Source organism: Schistocerca piceifrons, chromosome 3 (assembly GCF_021461385.2).
Source record: "Schistocerca piceifrons isolate TAMUIC-IGC-003096 chromosome 3, iqSchPice1.1, whole genome shotgun sequence".
NCBI lineage: Eukaryota > Metazoa > Arthropoda > Insecta > Orthoptera > Acrididae > Schistocerca > Schistocerca piceifrons.
The window spans coordinates 948,298,091-948,317,832 of NC_060140.1; the positions used below are offsets into that span (position 1 = coordinate 948,298,091).

Genomic DNA, 19,742 nt, shown 5'->3' on the forward strand with positions numbered 1-19,742 from the left:
TTCAGCCTTATTGCATTCGTTTTATTGTTTCACCAGTACTAGTCCGGTTTTTTTCTAGCCACACCTCGTATACTTCATACCAAACTCTAGCCACCAAATTATCATTTCTCATACTGATGTTGATGATTTACATCAATTCCGAATTGAATAAAAGATCAATCATTTAATTTTGTAGCTTGATGAACACCTCCACCGTCTGATATCGGAATGGTGCTTCATGATGTAATATTTCCCTTCTAGGTCAGTACATAGAATACTTTTGTTGCTCCAGTAATGTCTACTGTAACTTTTATCAGACATCTATCTGCATACTGGGTCAGACATATTATGACGTCCACCAGATACCTACATTTGCGAAGAAGAAGCGATGCTGCTCCCACTGCTAAGAAACTATTTCTCTTGGCGCGTTAGTCTACGATTATGTTTCCATTCCCGGTTGGTTGGTTGCGCTGCGACTAATCTGAACTTTCTCCGTCAACTCAGTCGCAATGGAAGCGCCTTTTATTATTAGCATGTCTTAAGCTCATCTGAAAAAGAGCGTGTACGTGGGCTGAAAAAAAAATGTTCAAGCCTAATATTGAGACTTTGTGTACTTAGAAAATACGTTTAGTTTCTTGTGGATGTACCCAAGCTATTACCCATCTCCCTCCACAGACATTTACATTTTTGCATGTACCATTGTTCAAAACATTTGTGCATTTCACAGCGTCAAGAGGCAATTCAAGGTCACAAAATAGTCACGTGTTAATATGACACGACAAAAAGGTCTTCAGTAATATCAAGAATCTCTCTACTTGTCTGGATGTAATTATTTCGGATATTTAGTTTTCCACTGTTTTCGCGTCACATGAGTACGCAGTGAGCTCCTCTTTTGTGCCCTACCGCTATTTCCTCCTTGTTACAGGGAAGGGGCCTCGTTCAGCAAGTGCCTGATGTACAACCAGAGCGATGTGACGGACGTCGGCGGCAGCAGGGAACCTGTGAAGTGCCAGCACGGCTGGGAGTACGACGACACCTGGTTCTCCCTGACGGTGACGTCACAGATGAACTGGGTCTGCGACAACCGGCAGGCCGTCAACGACGTCTTGTTCTACTCACAGGTTATTGGAGTGGCCCTGGGGTTACTGTTTGGCTACATAGGCGACATGTGCGTAGCCATTTTTTTAAGGCTGGTTTAATCCATCATGAATCACTTAATAATTTTGATTAATTCACGAAAAGACACACTGATTATTTTCAGTATATAAGAAGTTAAATTATTTTTAGAATTTATGACTGGTTTTTCAATAGCGACAAATACGTAGTACATTCTTCACATGTCGCTACCGTTTGAGTCACTATTATAAGAGTACATTATTATTATTATTATCATATTAAAATGTAGACTTTCACGGCAGGAAATATTATGTCCATTATAATCATCCGGGCTGTTATGCCGTGGTCAGTTGATGAATTCTGTGTCAGTTCCCAACTTTTCGTCTCCGACTGCGGAAGACATCTTCAAGGGGGTCCGTAGCTCGATGGAAGGTCCAACACACCCACTGGTTCGCTACTGACTGCCGCTAAATTCCGTGTCCGCGCGCCCCCGCGCCGCGGCGTGACGTCACGTGTTTTGAAAACGTCAGTGCAATTGGCCGCTGTCCGTCGCCGTCGATCGCCGTTGCCATCACCCAGTAGTGGGCGGGTGGTACACATCTTCTTTAACAGCGGCATCCATATGCCGTTTAATTTCACGCCCTCCTCATTTCGATTGAAATGATTAGGGTGTTTAGCGATTTCGATTGCCTCCCTGTAGAGCCTTTCGTAATATCCGCTTGTGGCCGCTAGTACTTGCGTCTCCTCGAAACGAATATTGTGGTTCCCTGGCTGGAAAGCATACTCCGCAACAGCTGATCGTTCCGTTTCTCCTCTTCTACAATTGCCTTTGTGCTCTTCCAAACGTTTAGAAACAGTTCTTTTAGTGGTACCCACATAAACATCTCCACAGCTGCATGGGTTCCTATACACTCCAGCTTTTCCGATGGTTTCAAATGGTTCAAATGGCTCTGAGCACTATGGGACTCAACTGCTGAGGTCATTAGTCCCCTAGAACTTAGAACTAGTTAAACCTAACCAACCTAAGGACATCACAAACATCCATGCCCGAGGCGGGATTCGAACCTGCGACCGTAGCGGTCTTGCGGTTCCAGACTGCAGCGCCTTTAACCGCACGGCCACTTCGGCCGGCTTTCCAATGGTTTGCGAGCGTCATTGGCAGGCTTAAGGTATTCCTGTATCTTCCTGGTGGACTTGTAAATTACGGTAATATTCCGCTTCGTCAAGATCCTCCCTATTCTTTCCGTAACATTTGCAACAAACGGCAGGAAAACCTTAGATTTTGCAGTAGCCTGTACGTCACTATGATTTCTGAGTGGCTGCTTCAACGCACGTTTCATTTCGGCGGACGAATATCCGTTCTTCATTAGTGCATTGTGAAGATGTTCCATCTCAGCGTCGAGCAATTCAGGTTCACAAATATTTCTAGCTCTGTTCGCTAACGTCTTGATAACACCCCGCTTCTGTTGTGGGTGGTGGTTCGACTCCCGGTGCAAATAACAGTCCGTGTGTGTGGGTTTGCGGTACACTGAGTGGCCCAAACTACCATTTTCGTTTCTAAAAACAAGCACATCGAGGAAATGTAGTTTGCCGTCTACCTCCTCCGCCATTGTAAACTGAATTCTCGAGTTTATACTATTCAGATGTTCGTGGAACCGGCTTAGTTCCTCCCTGCCATGTCTCCAGAGCACAAACGTGTCATCCACGTATCGGAACCATACATTTGGTTTTTTGCTGGCAGTACCTAAGGCCTGTTCTTCGAATTTCTCTATAAAGAAGTTTGCAATTACGGGACTTACGGGGCTTCCCATAGCCACGCCATCCGTTTGCTCATAAAACTGTTTATTCCACTTAAAGTGGATCCCAACATGACCTGGGATCCAGAGAAAGACGACCGACCATCCATCTTGATGGAGGTCAGAAAGGAGATCTGGATGGTCACGACCAGTGGGTGTCGTGCATAGCACTGGTCGATAGCCTGATTACAAGGTTCCAGAGGCTTAAAACATTGCAGTTACTAGCATATTTGTTGTTCACTTCGCTTGAGGTGACAATTTTTAACCTTGAAATTTATACTGTTGTTACACAGTCCGTGATATTGTCACCTAATGTTAATTTAACAGTATTAATACGGTATTAATCCACTTGTGTGGTTCAGTGGCTCAGTGGTTGAGAGCTATACTACTGATCCAAAGGTCATTGGTTTGGCACCTGGTCATTCCTACAATATTTATCTGATACTTTTCACATCTGGAAGTGATTTTCGTATACGAAATATGCGTAGTTACACCGAGGTTCGAGGGTTCACGTTGAACTGTATGTCCCACTATAGCTCAGTGGGTGCGACGCATATATCTGTCTATGATATGCTCGCTCCCATTGGGGTCGATATATATAATCTACTGAAGTTTATCTACACTCATGCTCATAAATTACGGATAATTGCAGAGTGTGGTGCCACACAACGTGGCACTACATAAAACTGGCGCTAATAGCATAGGCACGTAGGGAACACACACGACACAGATTTGTAAGTCCACGGTATTGGAGATGCATTGAGAAAACCGTCCCGAAACACATGTGCTACAAAACGCCACTGTTTCCTGCGCATGTACCCCGACATCAATATGGAATATGATCACCATACGCACGTACACACGCCGCACAACGGGTTGGCATACTCTGGATCAGGTGGTCGAGCAGCTGCTGGGGTATAGCCTCCCATTCTTGCACCAGTACCTGTCGGAGCTCCTGAAGTGTCCTAGGGGTTGAAGACGTGCAGAGATACGTCGACCGAGAGCATCCCAGACGTGCTCGATGGGGTTTAGGTCTGGAGAACAGGCAGGCCACTCCATTCGTCTGATATATTCTGTTTTAAGATACTCCTCCGAGATGGCAGCTCGGTGGGGCAGTGCGTTATCATCCATCAGGAGGAAGGTGGGACCCACTGCACTCCTGAAAAGGCGGACTTACTGGTGCAAAATAATGTCCTGATACACCTGACGTGTTACATTTCCTTTGTCAAAGACAAGCAGGGGTGTGCGTGCACCAATCATAATCCCACCCTACACCATCAAACCATGACCTCCATACAGGACCCTTTCACGAATATTAAAAGGTTTGTATCTGGCTCTTGGTTCAAGACTATACCTGCACTCGTCCGTGAACATAACCTGGGACCACTGTTCCAATGACCATGTACTATGTATGTTCTTGACACCGGGCTTTACGGGATCTCATGTGACCAGGGGTCAGTGGAACGCACCTTGCAGGTCTCCAGGCGAATAAACCATGTCTGTTCAGTCGTCTGTAGACTGTGTGTCTGGAGACAACTGTTCCAGTGGCTGCGGTAGGGTCCCGAGCAAGGCTACCTGCAGTTCTCCATGGCCGTCTATGGGCACTGATGGTGAGATATCGGTCTTCTCGTGGTGTTTTACACTGTGGACTCCCCGTACTGTAGCGCCTGGACACGTTGCCTGTCTGCTGGAATCGTTGCCATAATCTTGAGATCACACGGAGGGCCCATGCTACGACCTGCTTTGTTTGACCAGCCTTCAGTCGCCCTAGTATCCTACCCCTCACAACGTCATCAATACGTGTTCTTTAAGCCATTTTCAACACACAGCCACCATTAGCACACTTACTCGCTGAACTGTACTCTGACATGCACCAACACACCTCTGCTAGTGTGGACTGTTCCCAACACCACCGTGCGACGACCATAGGTCAAATGCACCGCATGGTCATAGCCCGAGGTGATTTAAACCCACAAACCGCCCACCAGGGCGCTGTTTCACGGTGTATCAGCATTATCCTTAATTTATGAGCATGAGTGTACATAGGTGCAGCTGAGAGCAAGTGGCGATCGAGATCTATATGCCCTGGCAATGCCGGAGTGGCAGTACATTACCCTGTGTCCTTCACGTGGGAACGTGACTAGCGGTCAGGCAGACGGATCGCAATTTACTCTCTACCAGAGCCCTGAAATGGTAGATTTCAGTGTGTGACACACACATTCGCTGGTCGCACCAAGGACCAATTTGGCTCACTTATACGACAGAGCCCACAAGGATATCAAACGTCAAGGCTGGTAAACAAAAAACGAATAAATGTGCCCTGAGCAAATGGGTAGTCCAAGTCGTTTGAAGTCACACTGTCGGTATAGTAAGAACTTCACCAGAGGCTCCCCAGGCTAAGCTACTCGCAAGTGAAGTCAGTCTCAGGACGGGTCCCAAGCACCAACCAGACATGCCAGAGCTTTGACCAGAAGTGCTCACCAGACTTAAGTCCCGCACCTGAGTGTTTTGCACCTCTCCAGAATAAAATAGCGTTTTCCCGCAAAGTACATGAACGACACACCGCCTTCACCCCGTCTTGAGCCAATCACAGGACTTTATAGGCGCTAAATATCCCCTCCCACATGGCAGCACAAACTCATGTCAAACCAGGGGAAGAGTTAAGAAACGTGTGTCTCTAAAAAAAAGAAACCCCAAATTACTGGCTTTTTTAAGTTTTCACAGAGGGGGGAGAGCTGATTTTTTCTGAAGTCGTGTCTCTTGCCATGGCAACAAGTGAACAGATACAATTCAAAGTTCTTTATCTAAATCGCCTGAGCCATGGAGCTTGTTAGTCCTAGCTGTGAGGTTTAATAAGGATTCTATCTCTAAATGTTTTTCAGACACTGGAGGTTTCTTATACAACCGAGGCAGCCGAAGGAAGTGGTTATCTGGCCTATTTTGCACTATCGGCAAACACGAAAACGTGAATTTTTATTACGTGTGGCTCTGCACACAATGCCCGGTTTATGACTCCACTATGTAGACACGTTCCTTTAGACAGTAGTCCCAGCCCAGGCCTTCTGCTGGCGCCATGGCAGGTATTGTGGCATTGTTCTGCTGGAGACCTGTCTGCATGAGGAGCTGCCCTGTCTGCTCTGTACAGATGTGGGCCTGTCTGGCAAGATTTACCGAGGGATGGGCTCGCCGCCAATTGCTTTCAACTCCCAGCAAGCTGTTTGTACGAGCTACGAATCATAAAAATACCTCACGTGTTTAGCGCCCTACCAGGCTCCATCAACATCTGCTCAGGCCATTAGTTTTCTGGAGTCACACTCGAGGTCCATCAAGTTGTAACAAAATCTTTAATAATTTTCCATATGTGAAACTGTAACTTGTCCTCTCTCAAGTTCTTTCAAGTCAGCGTGTATACGGGGGGACTTACGTTACACATTATTATCGCAGATCAAGTAGCTTTTATTGAATGGTGCACTACACTTCGAAGTGATTCACATAAATAACAGTATTTTTCAACATTGTCACCAAATCTCAGCAAACAACAGTGGAAACTTTTTACCAGTCATACAGTTCCTCGGCGATAGAGATCCGCTCCTTGGTCAGGTAGTCATTCAGGGTGCACTGTGTGACCGTTCTCAGAGTTTAAAAATCTGTCCCCCACCTCCGCTCCCCCATGGAAGTCCTTTCAGCTTGCTGAAGAAATGGAAATTGTATGGTGCCGCTGAAAATTTGACCAATGCCGGACAGACATGGCTGATGCTGACCAGGATGTCTGAACTTCCCAGTCAGCGGCACCGATGTATGTGCGGCCTTGGTCAAGTTTTTAGCGGCATTTCTCAGCGGCGGACTCGACGTTGCTTGTGCCCCATATACCCCAGAATTTCGTGATGAATCTTGTGACGGTACAAACCCCGTTACTAGGTGAATATTTCCAGTATGCACGGATTGCTTTGTGGAGAGCGAGCGCGCGACATGGTGCGCGATTCGCGGAAGCGGGTGGCGCGCCCGGGCTAGATTTGCAACGGTCGCTGGGACGTCTCCACGTGGCCCGCAGCTTGGGGCATTGTTTGGTTTTTCGCGCATAACGCGAACACTATGTAACTTACGGCGAAGAGCGATGCGGCAGTGGATTGCGGTCAGCAACATGCACCTTCTGATAGATCGATCTTTATTTGAAGTCACGTGACGCAAAAGTTATAGTAACTTGAAAATTGCTTAATATCACGAATACTGAAAAAATTAATAAAAGTAGCAAATAACAACTTACAGAGATGAGCGAGCGCTCAGTAAAACATCTCGTCATAGAGGGTCGGGTGCCGTAGGCACATGTTAAGATTCATAAATAATTAGGCCCGTAAAGAGCAATAAACAAAGTTTGAGGCGAAATTGTTTATAAAATTCAATAGAAAATTCATAACGTAAAGAACGCCACTATATAATATTTTGGGTGGCATCACACATATTTTAAACTAGTTAAGTTATACACTTAACTTGCAATAGTTTTCATTGTTTGCAACTTATTATTAACATTTATCGCCCATAATTAATTAATTATTATAGACATGAAGATTTTGAGTAGCGCAATGTGTACATCGCTGTAGATTACGTCTAAAATCGGTGCTATATGCAGTTCTATGTTAAAACTTTGCAGCACAGATGTCAACAAACAAATTTGCGCTAAGTGGCGAAATTTTGCAAAAACTAAAACTTGATTTATGGGCGATAGAATAATCCTAGAAATTAATGTAACATAGTTAATGAGATGTACTTTTTAGCGCGGTGCCGATGGTGTACTTATTTCTGTCGAGGGATGTATGTATCAAAATTTGTAACCTTAACTGGTGAGATTGGTACTTGTATAACCAGGGGGGGTGCACATACGAGCCTATATAAGCGAGTGGCCATCTTGGCCAGGGGTCAGTCGTTATGGAGGGTGGGTGGCGAGCCCCAGTTGAGCGTGGCCCATGCGGTCGTTTGAGAATTCTTTTTCGCGTCGATTTATTTCGACAAAGAGTATTGTTTAATAGTGCAAGTGTGCAAGCATTTATTTGATGAACTGGAAGCGCTACGATTATTTGTGTGAGTACGATTTACGAGGTATACATCGTCATAAGTGAACATGTGGCGATCTGTGATTTCCCGCCAAAACTGTTAGATCAATGAGCACAATGGGACTTGTGGTTCTGCTCGAATTGACTGAGTAATTTCCATTTATAGCAGCCTACATTACTACTACTGGGGGCTCGGAGTCAAATTATTATTAAAGTGAAACTGTAAACCGTCTCACCAGCGTTAATTTCATTGTGTGAAAGAAAAGGACAACGCCAATAAACAGTAACTGAACTGTGTCGTGAAAAACTGATTTTGCTATAATAATCGCCTAATTTTTGTTCCCTAGCATAAACTGTACTCATGTCTGAGTGAATAATTAATTCATAAACTATAACAGTGTACCAATACACCAAGTGTGGAAAGCATCCCCTGAGACTTACCTGAGAGCCACAATTTGCAACAACGTTTTTAACCAATATTTGTATATGCACACTCGTGAGAACTCTGCAACCGCCCTTTCTCATTTACCGCCCTGTCGCAATCTGTATGCAGTTTAGGCGTTTTGCGCAAGAGATTCGTGCTGCTCCAAATAGTTGGAACTTTGGAGTCACTTCACTTCAGTCGCACGCTTTGATGCACCTTATCCGTACCGCAGCACAACTGTGTCTGCAGGAAACACGGAACATAAAACTCTCTTCTGACTGTGTGCCATTGTTGTTTTCTAAAGTCGCTATGTGCTGTCCTTACAGCTTCAAGCGCCGGAACTGCCACAATCTCGTGGTGGGTGGTGGTAGTAATGTTCTGGCTCGTCACTGCAGATTCAACTCGTGATGGGATGTTTCTCTGCTTCTTGTTCTTCTTCATCTTTTGTCAATAAGTAATAGTATTACGCTGAGGTGACAAAAGTCACGATATAGCAATATGCACGTATAGAGATGGGAGTAGTATCGCTTACACAAGGTATAAAAAGTCAGTACATTGGCGGAGCTATCATTTGTACTCTGGTGATTCATGTAAAGGTTTCCAAAGTGATTAAGGCAATGGGAATTAACAGACTTTGAACGCGGAATAGTGGTTGGAGCTAGACGCATGGGAAATCGTTTGAGAACTGAATATACAGAGAACCACAGCGTCAAAAGTATACCGAGAACACCAAATTTCAGGCACTACCTCTCACCAAGGACAACACAGTGGCCGACGGCCTTCACTTAACGACCGAGAGCAGTGGTGTTTCCGTAGAGTTGTCAGTGCTAACAGACAAGCAACACTGCGTGAAATTATCGCAGAAATCAATATGGGATGTACGACGAGCGCAACCGTTGAGACAGTGCGGTGAAATTTGGCTTTAATGGGCCAGGGCAGCAGACGACTGACTTGCGTGCCTTTGTTAGCATCACGACATCGCCTTCAGCGTCTCTCATGGGGTGGTCACATTATCGGTCGGACCCTAGGCGAGTGGGAAACCTTGGCCTGGTGAGATGAGTCCTGATCTCAGGTGGTAAATGGTGATGTTAGGGTCGAGTGTGAGCAGACCCAACGAAGCCGCGCACCCAATTTGTCAACAATGCACTTTCCAAGATGGTGGTGGCCTCACATTTGTACGAGTTGTGTTTACATGGAATGGACTGTGTTCTCTGATCCAACTGAACCGGTCATTGACTGGAAATGGTTTTGTTCGGCTTCTTGGAGACTATTTGCAGCCTTTCACGTATTTCACGTTCCGGAACAACGACGGAATACTACAGTTGTTCTCGATTGGTTTGAAGAACATTGCAGACAATTCGGACGAGTTCTCCACCCAGATAGCCGGACATGAACCCCATGGAACTTTTATGGGACATAATCGTGAGGTCAGTTTGTGCACAAAATCCTGCACCGGCAACACTTTTGCAGTTATGGATATATATATAGTGCCAGCCAGCATGGCTCAGTATTTCTACTGTTGATTTCCAACGACTTTTTGAGTAAATACCACGCCGAGTTGCTGCGCTCCACTGGGGAAAAGCATGTCTGACATGATATTAGGAGGTATCCCACGACACTTGTCACCTCAGTGTAAAAGCACTCCGTCTTCAGGCCACAAGTGGCCCATCGGGACCATCCGACCGCCATATCATCCTCAGATGAGGATGCGGAGAGGAGGGGCGTGTGGTCAGCACACCGCTCTCCCGGTCGTTATGATGGTTTTCTTTGACCGGAGCCGCTACTATTCGGTCGAGTAGCTCCTCAATTGGCATCACGAGGCTGAGTGCAACCCGAAAAATGGCAACAGCGAATGGCAGCGCGTACGGTCACCCATCCAAGTGCCGGCCACGCCCGACAGCGCTTAACTTCGGTGATCTGACGGGAACCGGTGTTTCCACTGCGGCAAGGCCGTTGCCCACCTCAGTGTAAGTGGGGCGCAATTAGGGAAAGCCACTGATATACCTGACTCAATAAAGTGCATACTGTTATGACACTACACCTGGGAACGAGCATCTTGGAAACAGTGTAGCAGGTCAGCTGTTCACATGCTGCTGTTGTGAGTATCTATGGAAAATGGATGAATGACTGTAGAACCAGGAGTAGGTGACAAGGTTTCGAATGTCCATATCTTGTCACAGAACACGGACGTTGCAATCTTGCCCATAAAGCAGAATGGAATGTGGGAGATTTGCCCATAAAGCAGAATGGGCAGCGATCTGTGGCAGATCTGAAGACAGAGCGTAATGGTGGTGCAGGCACGAGGTTTTGGAGGATACCATGTAGCGCACGTGGTTGAACATGGATTCTCTGTAGTGGGTGACCTCTGTGTGTTCCCAAGTTACTCCACCAACATCTTCAACATACCGTTCCATGGATGCAGGCTGGTGGAGGTATTACTATGCTACAGTGGACACTGATATGGGTTTTCGTGGGACCTGTGGCACTGTCGAAGGTATCGTGACATATGTGGATTGCATGTTTAGTGCTGTGGGCCACCTATATCCCTTCACGCTTATTGTGTTCCCGGACGGCAACAGCATCTTCCACCAGGATAACTGTCCATGTTACAAGGCCAATATCATACTGCAGTGGTTTCACGAGCATGATTGTGAATTCATTTTGATATCTTCGCCACAAAATTAACATCAGTTCAGTGGAAAATTTTTAGTATACAATTGGGCAAATTCATGCCATGCAGAATTGCTTATGTATGCGTTCGAGAGGGCGATCATGATAATATTCAACAGCTGGTCTTAACGCTTTGGCCCACCAGTCCAACTACAACTGTAAGCTTCATTCTGTGTTCTGCATCTTTTCTTTGAAATGAAATGAAATGTGCGTGTAACACTGTTGGCCGGAAATCCCATCCTGAGAAGTTCGGCCGCCAGAGTTCATGTACTTTTTTTTTGTTTGACGCAACTTCCGCGACTTGTGCATCACTGATGATGAAATAATTATGAGGACAATCAACGCGCACCCAGTCCCTAGTGGGAAACATCCCCGACCCGGCCAGGAATCGTCCCAGGGCCCCATGGTCGAGAGTCAGCATCGCGAAGCGCAAGACCGTGAGCTGCTGACCGTAATTGTCGAGGAGGGGTAGGGAGTAAATGGAACAGACTAACAAAGATAAAGTTTTATATTATCTCACAAATAAAAACAAAAAAATTAACTTCACAAGTGCAAATTCATTTCATATTCAATGACAAAAAATGATGACTTGTAATTCATATATACTTATAATTTGTCTTTGTACGATTATCTGGTTTCTTTCCTTATCCGCTTCCCAGTCTCTTTCTTTCCTTTGCCAAAGCGACCTTCACAGTAGCACGTGGTGTTTCCTTTGTTGTTCTGGAAGACGACCAAAATTTCTATCCAGGCTAGAGGGTGCTGTTGGTTCCAATGATCGAATGTCTGCTCCCGCAACTAACAACTCCATACTAACTTCCTTTTACAAATTACACTAGAGGTGTCTTCTGGTTGGCGACATCCGCGTACAAAATAAAAGCATTCACAGTAGACGTTACGCAAACGGGAAAGAAAAGTTTTTTCGCCACTTCATTGTGTTTCTCGCGACTGGGTAGTAGCTGTGAAGCTGGTTGACACACGCTACACCGGCCTTGTCCATGATGTTTGCCTCCAGTGTTTTTGTACTTTTCCAGAAATAAAATAAAGGAAAAAGACAGAACCTTTAGCTTCCTTGCTCTGAAGCTCGTTGGAAGACCTTCCTGTTTTTCATTTCTTCATGAGAGTTTACATGCACACTTATAACTCTGCTGCATCTAGAAGGCAAGATATGAGCAGCTACAGCCATCATACAGTCGAAAGTCGTGGAGCACATGGGAAAGCACATTCCAGCAAATCGAAAAGCTGAGCGCCCGCTGCTGTGGCCGAGCGGTTATAGGCGCTTCAGTCCGAAACCGCGCTGCTGCTACGGTCGCAGTTTCGAATCCTGCCTCGGGCATGGATGTGTGTGATGTCCTTAGGTTAGTTAGGTTTAAGTAGTTCTAAGTTCTAGGGGACTGATGATCTCAGATGTTAAGTCCCATAGTGCTCAGAGCCATCTGAACCATTTGGAAAGCTGCGCCGTTACGGGATACAGGGGCAGTCCACACGACCGACACAGGCGCCCCTTTGGCGTATGGGATTTGAACCGAAAGTGTTAACAGTCACTCGTAAACTGTCTAAGGCCTTGGCTACTCCAGTCTCTGCTCTTTTCTGTCCCAACTACAAAGTCCATCAACATATAAGTGGAATATATCCTGTAATAAGTAGCAGCGCATAATCGTGGGAGTGTATCTGTTAGCTGGACTGCCCAGGACCTCGACACGCAGGCTGAGCTGACTCTTGCCGATGACAGGTACGGCCGACGCCCCCAGCAGCTGCTCTGCCTATCAGCCCACGTGGTCAGCAGACTGCTTGTCGTCCTCGCTCCACACGTGCTGCCCCTCTTCATCCTGGCGGCATCCCTCGTGTCAGCTGCGGCTGGGCCCATGGTAGAATCGGTCTTGTCTGTCGGTGAGTGTTAAAAAAACTGACGTAGCTGTTACAGTAATCTCGGCAGCATCAGAAAATCTTTAGAAACGTTATGGCAGTTTGCTCATTCCAGAACCTGGGAAAAGTACTTCAAATGCCTGAGAAGAAATGTAACACTCTCAAGGACTATGTTTAGCGGCGCCATGGTACAGGGTGTTTCAAAAATGACCGGTATATTTGAAACGGCAATACAAACTAAACGAGCAGCGATAGAAATACACCGTTTGTTGCAATATGCTTGGAACAACAGTACATTTTCAGGCAGACAAACTTTCGAAATTACAATAGTTACAATTGTCAACAACAGATGGCGCTGCGGTCTGGGAAACTCTATAGTACGATATTTTCCACATATCCACCATGCGTAGCAATAATATGGCGTAGTCTCTGAATGAAATTACCCGAAACCTTTGACAACGTGTCTGGCGGAATGGCTTCACATGCAGACGGGATGTACTGCTTCAGCTGTGCAATTGTTTCTGGATTCTGGCGGTACACCTGGTCTTTCAAGTGTCCCCACAGAAAGAAGTCACAGGGGTTCATGTCTGGCGAATAGGGAGGCCAATCCACGCCGCCTCCTGTATGTTTCGGATAGCCCAAAGCAATCACACGATCATCGAAATATTCATTCAGGAAATTAAAGACGTCGGCCGTGCGATGTGGCCGGGCACCATCTTGCATAAACCACGAGGTGTTCGCAGTGTCGTCTAAGGCAGTTTGTACCGCCACAAATTCACGAAGAATGTCCAGATAGCGTGATGCAGTAATCGTTTCGGATCTGAAAAATGGGCCAATGATTCCTTTGGAAGAAATGGCGGCCCAGACCAGTACTTTTTGAGGATGCAGGGACGATGGGACTGCAACATGGGGCTTTTCGGTTCCCCATATGCGCCAGTTCTGTTTATTGACGAAGCCGTCCAGGTAAAAATAAGCTTCGTCAGTAAACCAAATGCTGCCCACGTGCATATCGCCGTCATCAATCCTGTGCACTATATCATTAGCGAATGTCTCTCGTGCAGCAATGGTAGTGGCGCTGAGGGGTTGCCGCGTTTGAATTTTGTATGGATAGAGGTGTTAACTCTGGCGCATGAGACGATACGTGGACGTTGGCGTCATTTGGACCGCAGCTGCAACACGGATAACGGAAACCCGAGGCCGCTGTTGGATCACCTGCTGCACTAGCTGCGCATTGCCCTCTGTGGTTGCCGTACGCGGTCGCCCTACCTTTCCAGCACGTTCATCCATCACGTTCCCAGTCCGTTGAAATTTTTCAAACAGATCCTTTATTGTATCGCTTTTCGGTCCTTTGGTTACTTTAAACCTCCGTTGAAAACTTCGTCTTGTTGCAACAACTCTGTGTTCTAGGCGATGGAATTCCAACACCAGAAAAATCCTCTGTTCTAAGGAATAAACCATGTTGTCTACAGCACACTTGCACGTTGTGAACAGCACACGCTTACAGCAGGAAGACGACGTACAGAATGGCGCACCCACAGACTGCGTTGTCTTCTATATCTTTCACATCATTTGCAGCGCCATCTGTTGTCGAAAATTGTAACTACTGTAATTTCGAAAGTTTGTCTGCCTGAAAATGTACTGTTGTCCCAAGCATATTGCAACAAACGGTGTATTTCTATCGCTGCTCGTTTAGTTTTTATTGCCGTTTCAAATATAGCGGTCATTTTTGAAACTCCCTGTATAATATGTGCGTACTAACGGCTTGTAGTATTAATGAGTCATTTGTCACGGTCTTTGTCGATAAGACAGCGCCCAGGAGGCCTATATGTGCGTCCTCAGCCTTGGCTCTGCAGGCAGTAACTGTGCTGAGTTTCGAGGTGAGTAGTGTTTGCAACATTCTTCATATGGCACAACCACGCCCCACTCACGAGAACGTACTCCTCTTGAACGGCTTCAGCCTATTGAATGGGGTGCCATTGTGGGGATGTGGGAAGCTGGATGCATGTCTTGGCGGACTGCTGCACATGTTAGGCACAATATACCGATGGGCTGTCGCTGCTTTCAGCAGTGGTCTCTGCGACATTCCCACACCTGTATACCGGGTTTTGTACATTCGTGCATGGCAGACACGCGTCAAGATCGACGCATTTTGCGAGCAGCGGCGGACCCCGGAACATCATGCAGGGCCGAAATTGTGGCACACGTTGCACATGCTGTATCATGAGGCCTCATTAGCAGCCGCCTGCTTGCAGCAGGATTAAGTTCACACGTGTCTCTGGCCACTCTTGTGTCCTGGAAGAGTTGACTGCCGAAATGATTGGCACTCTGTTGTCTTCAGTGATGAGAATGGGTTCTGTCTGCGTGTGAGTGATGAAGTGTGGCGTATACCCAGTGAGCTGCCTATTCCAGAGTGCATTCTACCACATCACACAGGTCCCATCCCAGGCTTCATGGTGTGGGGGACGTGAGTTACAACCCGCCATCACACTTGGTGCTTCTGAAGGGTGAAGTAACCAGCGCCCGCTACATCGGGCAGGCTATTATCCTTGGGCTACTGCCATTTCTACGACAGAAAGCTGATGTCCCCTTCCAACAGGACAATGCACGGCCAGATGCGGCGGCTGCGGCGCAACACGCTTCTAGTGGTGTAAAACAACTTCTCTGGCTAGCAAAATCACCAGATGTATCGCCAGTTGATCTTGTAAGGAACGTGTTGTAACTTAATCATTCTCCAGGATCTACAAGAACTATTGCCGAACTACAACAGAAGGCGCAAAATGCCTGCAGCAATCTGTCGCTGGATGCTATTCGTCACCCTTATGATCGTTTGCATGCGAGAATACACGCTTGCATTGCCGCCAGAGGGGATACACCATGTATTGATGGAAATGTATATGCACCGTTTATAGTGTTATGTGTGTTTCATTTGGTCTGAATTTGTTATCATATCATATTGTCATACACTCCTACAATGGTCAACTACCCGTCACTTGACTTGTCAATTAAATGATGTTGATAGTGATGCATTTCTTCTGGCAGCATATATTGGAGGCCGGCCGCGGTGGTCTAGCTGTTCTAGGCGCTCAGTCCGGAACCGCGGGACAGCTACGGTCGCAGGTTCGAATCCTGCCTCGGGCATGGATGTGTGTGATGTCCTTAGGTTAGTTAGGTTTAATTAGTTCTAAGTTCTAGGCGACTGATGACCTCAGAAGTTAAGTCGCATAGTGCTCAGAGCCATTTGAACCATATATTGGAAAATACTATATGAAAGAGCCTTCTACAAAGTTGTCGAGCCAGAAACTCATAAAAAATTTTAAAATATATTTGAAATTTTTCTACACACTTTTATACTTAGCAGATAATGTACTGTGACATCCATTCAAACAGCAACAAATGGCGTTGAATTGCTTTAGAGATTTCCATAACAGGTTTAAGAAGCATTTCTATCTTAGGTATAACTGCTTCAAAAAGCAGCTGTTTCTGGGGCCTCACGCCCATAAAATAACCAAAAATAGTTTTTCATCACCTAAATCCGTGTTAACATGCATGGATTTAGTTTCTACAAGATCAATGAATAAAAGAATAAAAACCTAAGAAGGAAACATAAAATACTTATTTTATCCCTGCCACTCATAAATTATTAACAAGTGAGAAAAATTTTTTGAAATGAGGTTTATATAGTAAACAAAAATGTCTACTACCACAAAATATGAAGTTTTACTCAAAGTTGCTATTTACAAACAAAATACAGACATGTCCACTGGAGTGAACACTACGCACGTGAGAACTCTTGAGTCCTCATCTGTTAATTATTTCTTTTTTTCTTGGAAACTGAATGCAATTTGGGCACAGAGGTTCCTTACATGCAATATAAACATACTTAGTTTTCCTTTTGCACATTTCATAACGACATCCATTTGCATTTTTTATGTCCAAAAGTTTCGGCCAATGATTCTGTTGCTGAAATCTCACTTGAGCTGCCGCTTTACAAACTGGTCTCTTTTTCTGGGATCTTGGTGTAGAAACAGGTCTTCCTCTCCTACCTGGTGACTGTCCGTGTTTTCCCAGGTTTATGGAGGATCGTGGCACTGACGCCTTGAAATAAAGGTGACAGATGTCATTTCTTGCCTGTCTATATTCATGTTTTCCGTGTATGTGTGAAAAATATCATCCTGCAAATTCTGCGTAAAGCACATTCGACGGTTAATCGTACATTACCCTCATATTCTGGCATATTGTAACTCATTGTATCAGGGAGTAAAGTTATTCACATTTGTATTTGACGATATCTGACTCGGGCTTTCCAAGCCTGTCCCTCGTCCTTGAAACCTGTGTCTGCAGATCAAAGCTTCCAGATGGAAAGCAGTTTCGGTGCCTTACCCGATTGCAGGCATCTTTTCGTGAAACCATTATGTGTGCGGTCGTTTAGTTGTAGATAATTATAAATACAGTACTTGTTGCGACAACATATATTAGCAAATACCCAAATAACATTGGAAATTCAGTAAAGGTCCATGCAAATACACTTGTCTTTTCATCACATTACCTTTCAAATGTAATATGTACGAAATAGTATGACTACTGTTTTGAAAAACATAAATTAAAAAAGTAAGCGGCGTTCGGCCCAGTGATTAACCGATGACGGAGCTCGAACACTAACCACATGACCACAATTATATCATGGTCAGAGTCGCAACGCACTGCTACATCACTGACGGGTAAAACATCTCTCGCCGTTTTCTCGAAATTGCCCAAGTAGTACGCCTTACTATTTACACATTATGCTCTCCTAATGGACTACTAAAAGTGTACAAAGTTTGAAGTAAATCCACGATACGAACGTCGTGCCCTCTCCTTGTAACTTTAAATACAGATTACGCCTAATATAAAAGCCAATCATGTAAATGATCAGTATGAACCTGTTGACTTCGCAGTATATCACAGATGTGACCAGTGCTATATGTCAAGAAATAAACCAAAATTCATGAAAACTGATGGCAACTGGCTGCAAACACAGTAACAGTTTCAATGTGAATAACATTTGTACTGCCAACTGCGATGAACAAATGCCCTTGGCTTAGTAAGCGCTTCTCGTTTACGGCTTTAGGCTTTCTTTAAAAGTTAGTTATTGTGAAACCACTCATACTGCTATTGTGTCTATCCCGCAAGTGAACTACTGAATCGTCTCCGAAACACCTTTAAAGTGACGTCTGTGTTATTTGATACCTAAGATTGAAAGGATTTGACGGTGCTTCCTCGTGTTTCAGGTTTGGAGCTGACTGATGTCAAGCACCGCACTGCAGTCAACCGCTACCAGTGCTTTAGTGAGGCCGTTGGAATGATGCTTGCTGGTCTCGTGTCATGGGCAGTGCCCAATTGGAACTACTTCGTCTCGATTGCTACCCTCTGTTGTTTTGCGTTATTCTTCTTCTTCAGGTAAGACACGCAAAATAAAAGATGTATGGTGATGCGTAAAGATACAATAAATATTAACACATTATATTCTGAACGGAATGAACAACGGACGACGAAAATACACAGCTTTTCTTTAGTCGGCGAGTCTTGTCTGCGGGCAGAAGTACGCCAGGAGATTATTTTTGCGAGTCAAGCGTGTAGAAAGCTGTGACGTCAAGCACTTAACGAGATACACAGCGTATCCGACTGTGTCGTATTATTGTAGAATAGAGCGTCCGTTGGTGCGTGTGTGTAATGGGACATTGCTCGCAATTAATAAAACTTTTCTCTGCATAATCTGCAGGGGCCAAAGATGTGTTGGCGTTGGGTATTCCCAAACACCTGCCACGTACGTCATCAGCCATATAATGAGAGTTACATACATGTACTAGCCAGGCTCCTGTTCAGTGTACTTTGTCAGATGAGCATTGGGTAGTTTTAGAAAAGACTGACTTAAGCTCTGGTTTCAGTTTGCCCACAGTACAACTAAAACCCGAGGCAGCTAATTCTCACACAAAAATTTTTTGTGTAATGTGATGTCTCTACACTGCTTGTGCTTGTAAATGTGTGTGTGTGTGTGTGTGTGTGTGTGTGTGTGTGTGTGTGTGTGTGTGTGTGTGAGGGGTGGGGAAGGGGGGCACTGCTTGTAAATACACTACTAGCCATTAAAATTTGCTACACCACGAAGATGACGTGCTACAAACGCGAAATTTAACCGACGGGAAGAAGACACTGTGATATGCAGTTGATTAGCTTTTCAGAGCATTCACACATGGTTGGCGCCAGTGGCGACACCTACAACATTCTGACATGAGGAAAGTTTCCAACCGATTTCTCATACACAAACAGCGGTTGACCGGCGTTGCCTGGTGAAACGTTGTTGTGATGCCTCGTGTAAGGAGGAGAAATGCGTACCATCACGATTCCGACTTTGATAAACGTCGGGTTGTAGCGTATCGCGTTTGCGGTTTATCGTATCGCGACATCGCTGCTCACGTTGGTCGAAATCCAATGACTGTTAGTAGAATATGGAATTGGTAGGTTCAGGAGGGTAATACGGAACGCCGTGCTGGATCCCAACGGCCTCGTATCACTAGCAGTCGAGATGACAGGCATCTTATCCGCATTGCTGTAACGGATCGTGCAGCCACGTCTCGATCCCTGAGTCAACAGATGGGGACGTTCGCAAGACAACAACCATCTGCACGAACAGTTCGACGACGTTTGGAGCAGCATGGACTATCAGCTCGGAGACCATGGATACGGCTACCCTTGACGCTGCACGACAGACAGGAGCGCCCGCGATGGTGTACTCAACGACGAACCTGGGTGCACGAATGGCAAAACGTCACTTTTTCGGATGAATCCAGGTTCTGTTTACAGCATCATGAT

The 19,742-nt window shown here is 45.5% G+C and overlaps 1 protein-coding gene and 1 pseudogene across 1 annotated transcript in view; one reads left to right on the forward strand and one right to left on the reverse strand.

Annotated features, from left to right (window-relative positions):
* Positions 1-19,742, forward strand: part of LOC124789256 (solute carrier family 22 member 1-like) — an 80,973-nt gene that overhangs the window by 37,294 nt on the left and 23,937 nt on the right. The window contains exons 2-4 of the mRNA XM_047256552.1: positions 905-1,147; positions 12,763-12,920; positions 18,164-18,332. Coding sequence (XP_047112508.1) covers positions 905-1,147; positions 12,763-12,920; positions 18,164-18,332 — 570 coding nt within the window. The remainder of the gene's footprint in view (positions 1-904; positions 1,148-12,762; positions 12,921-18,163; positions 18,333-19,742) is intronic.
* On the reverse strand, positions 10,204-10,321 carry LOC124790868 (annotated as a pseudogene).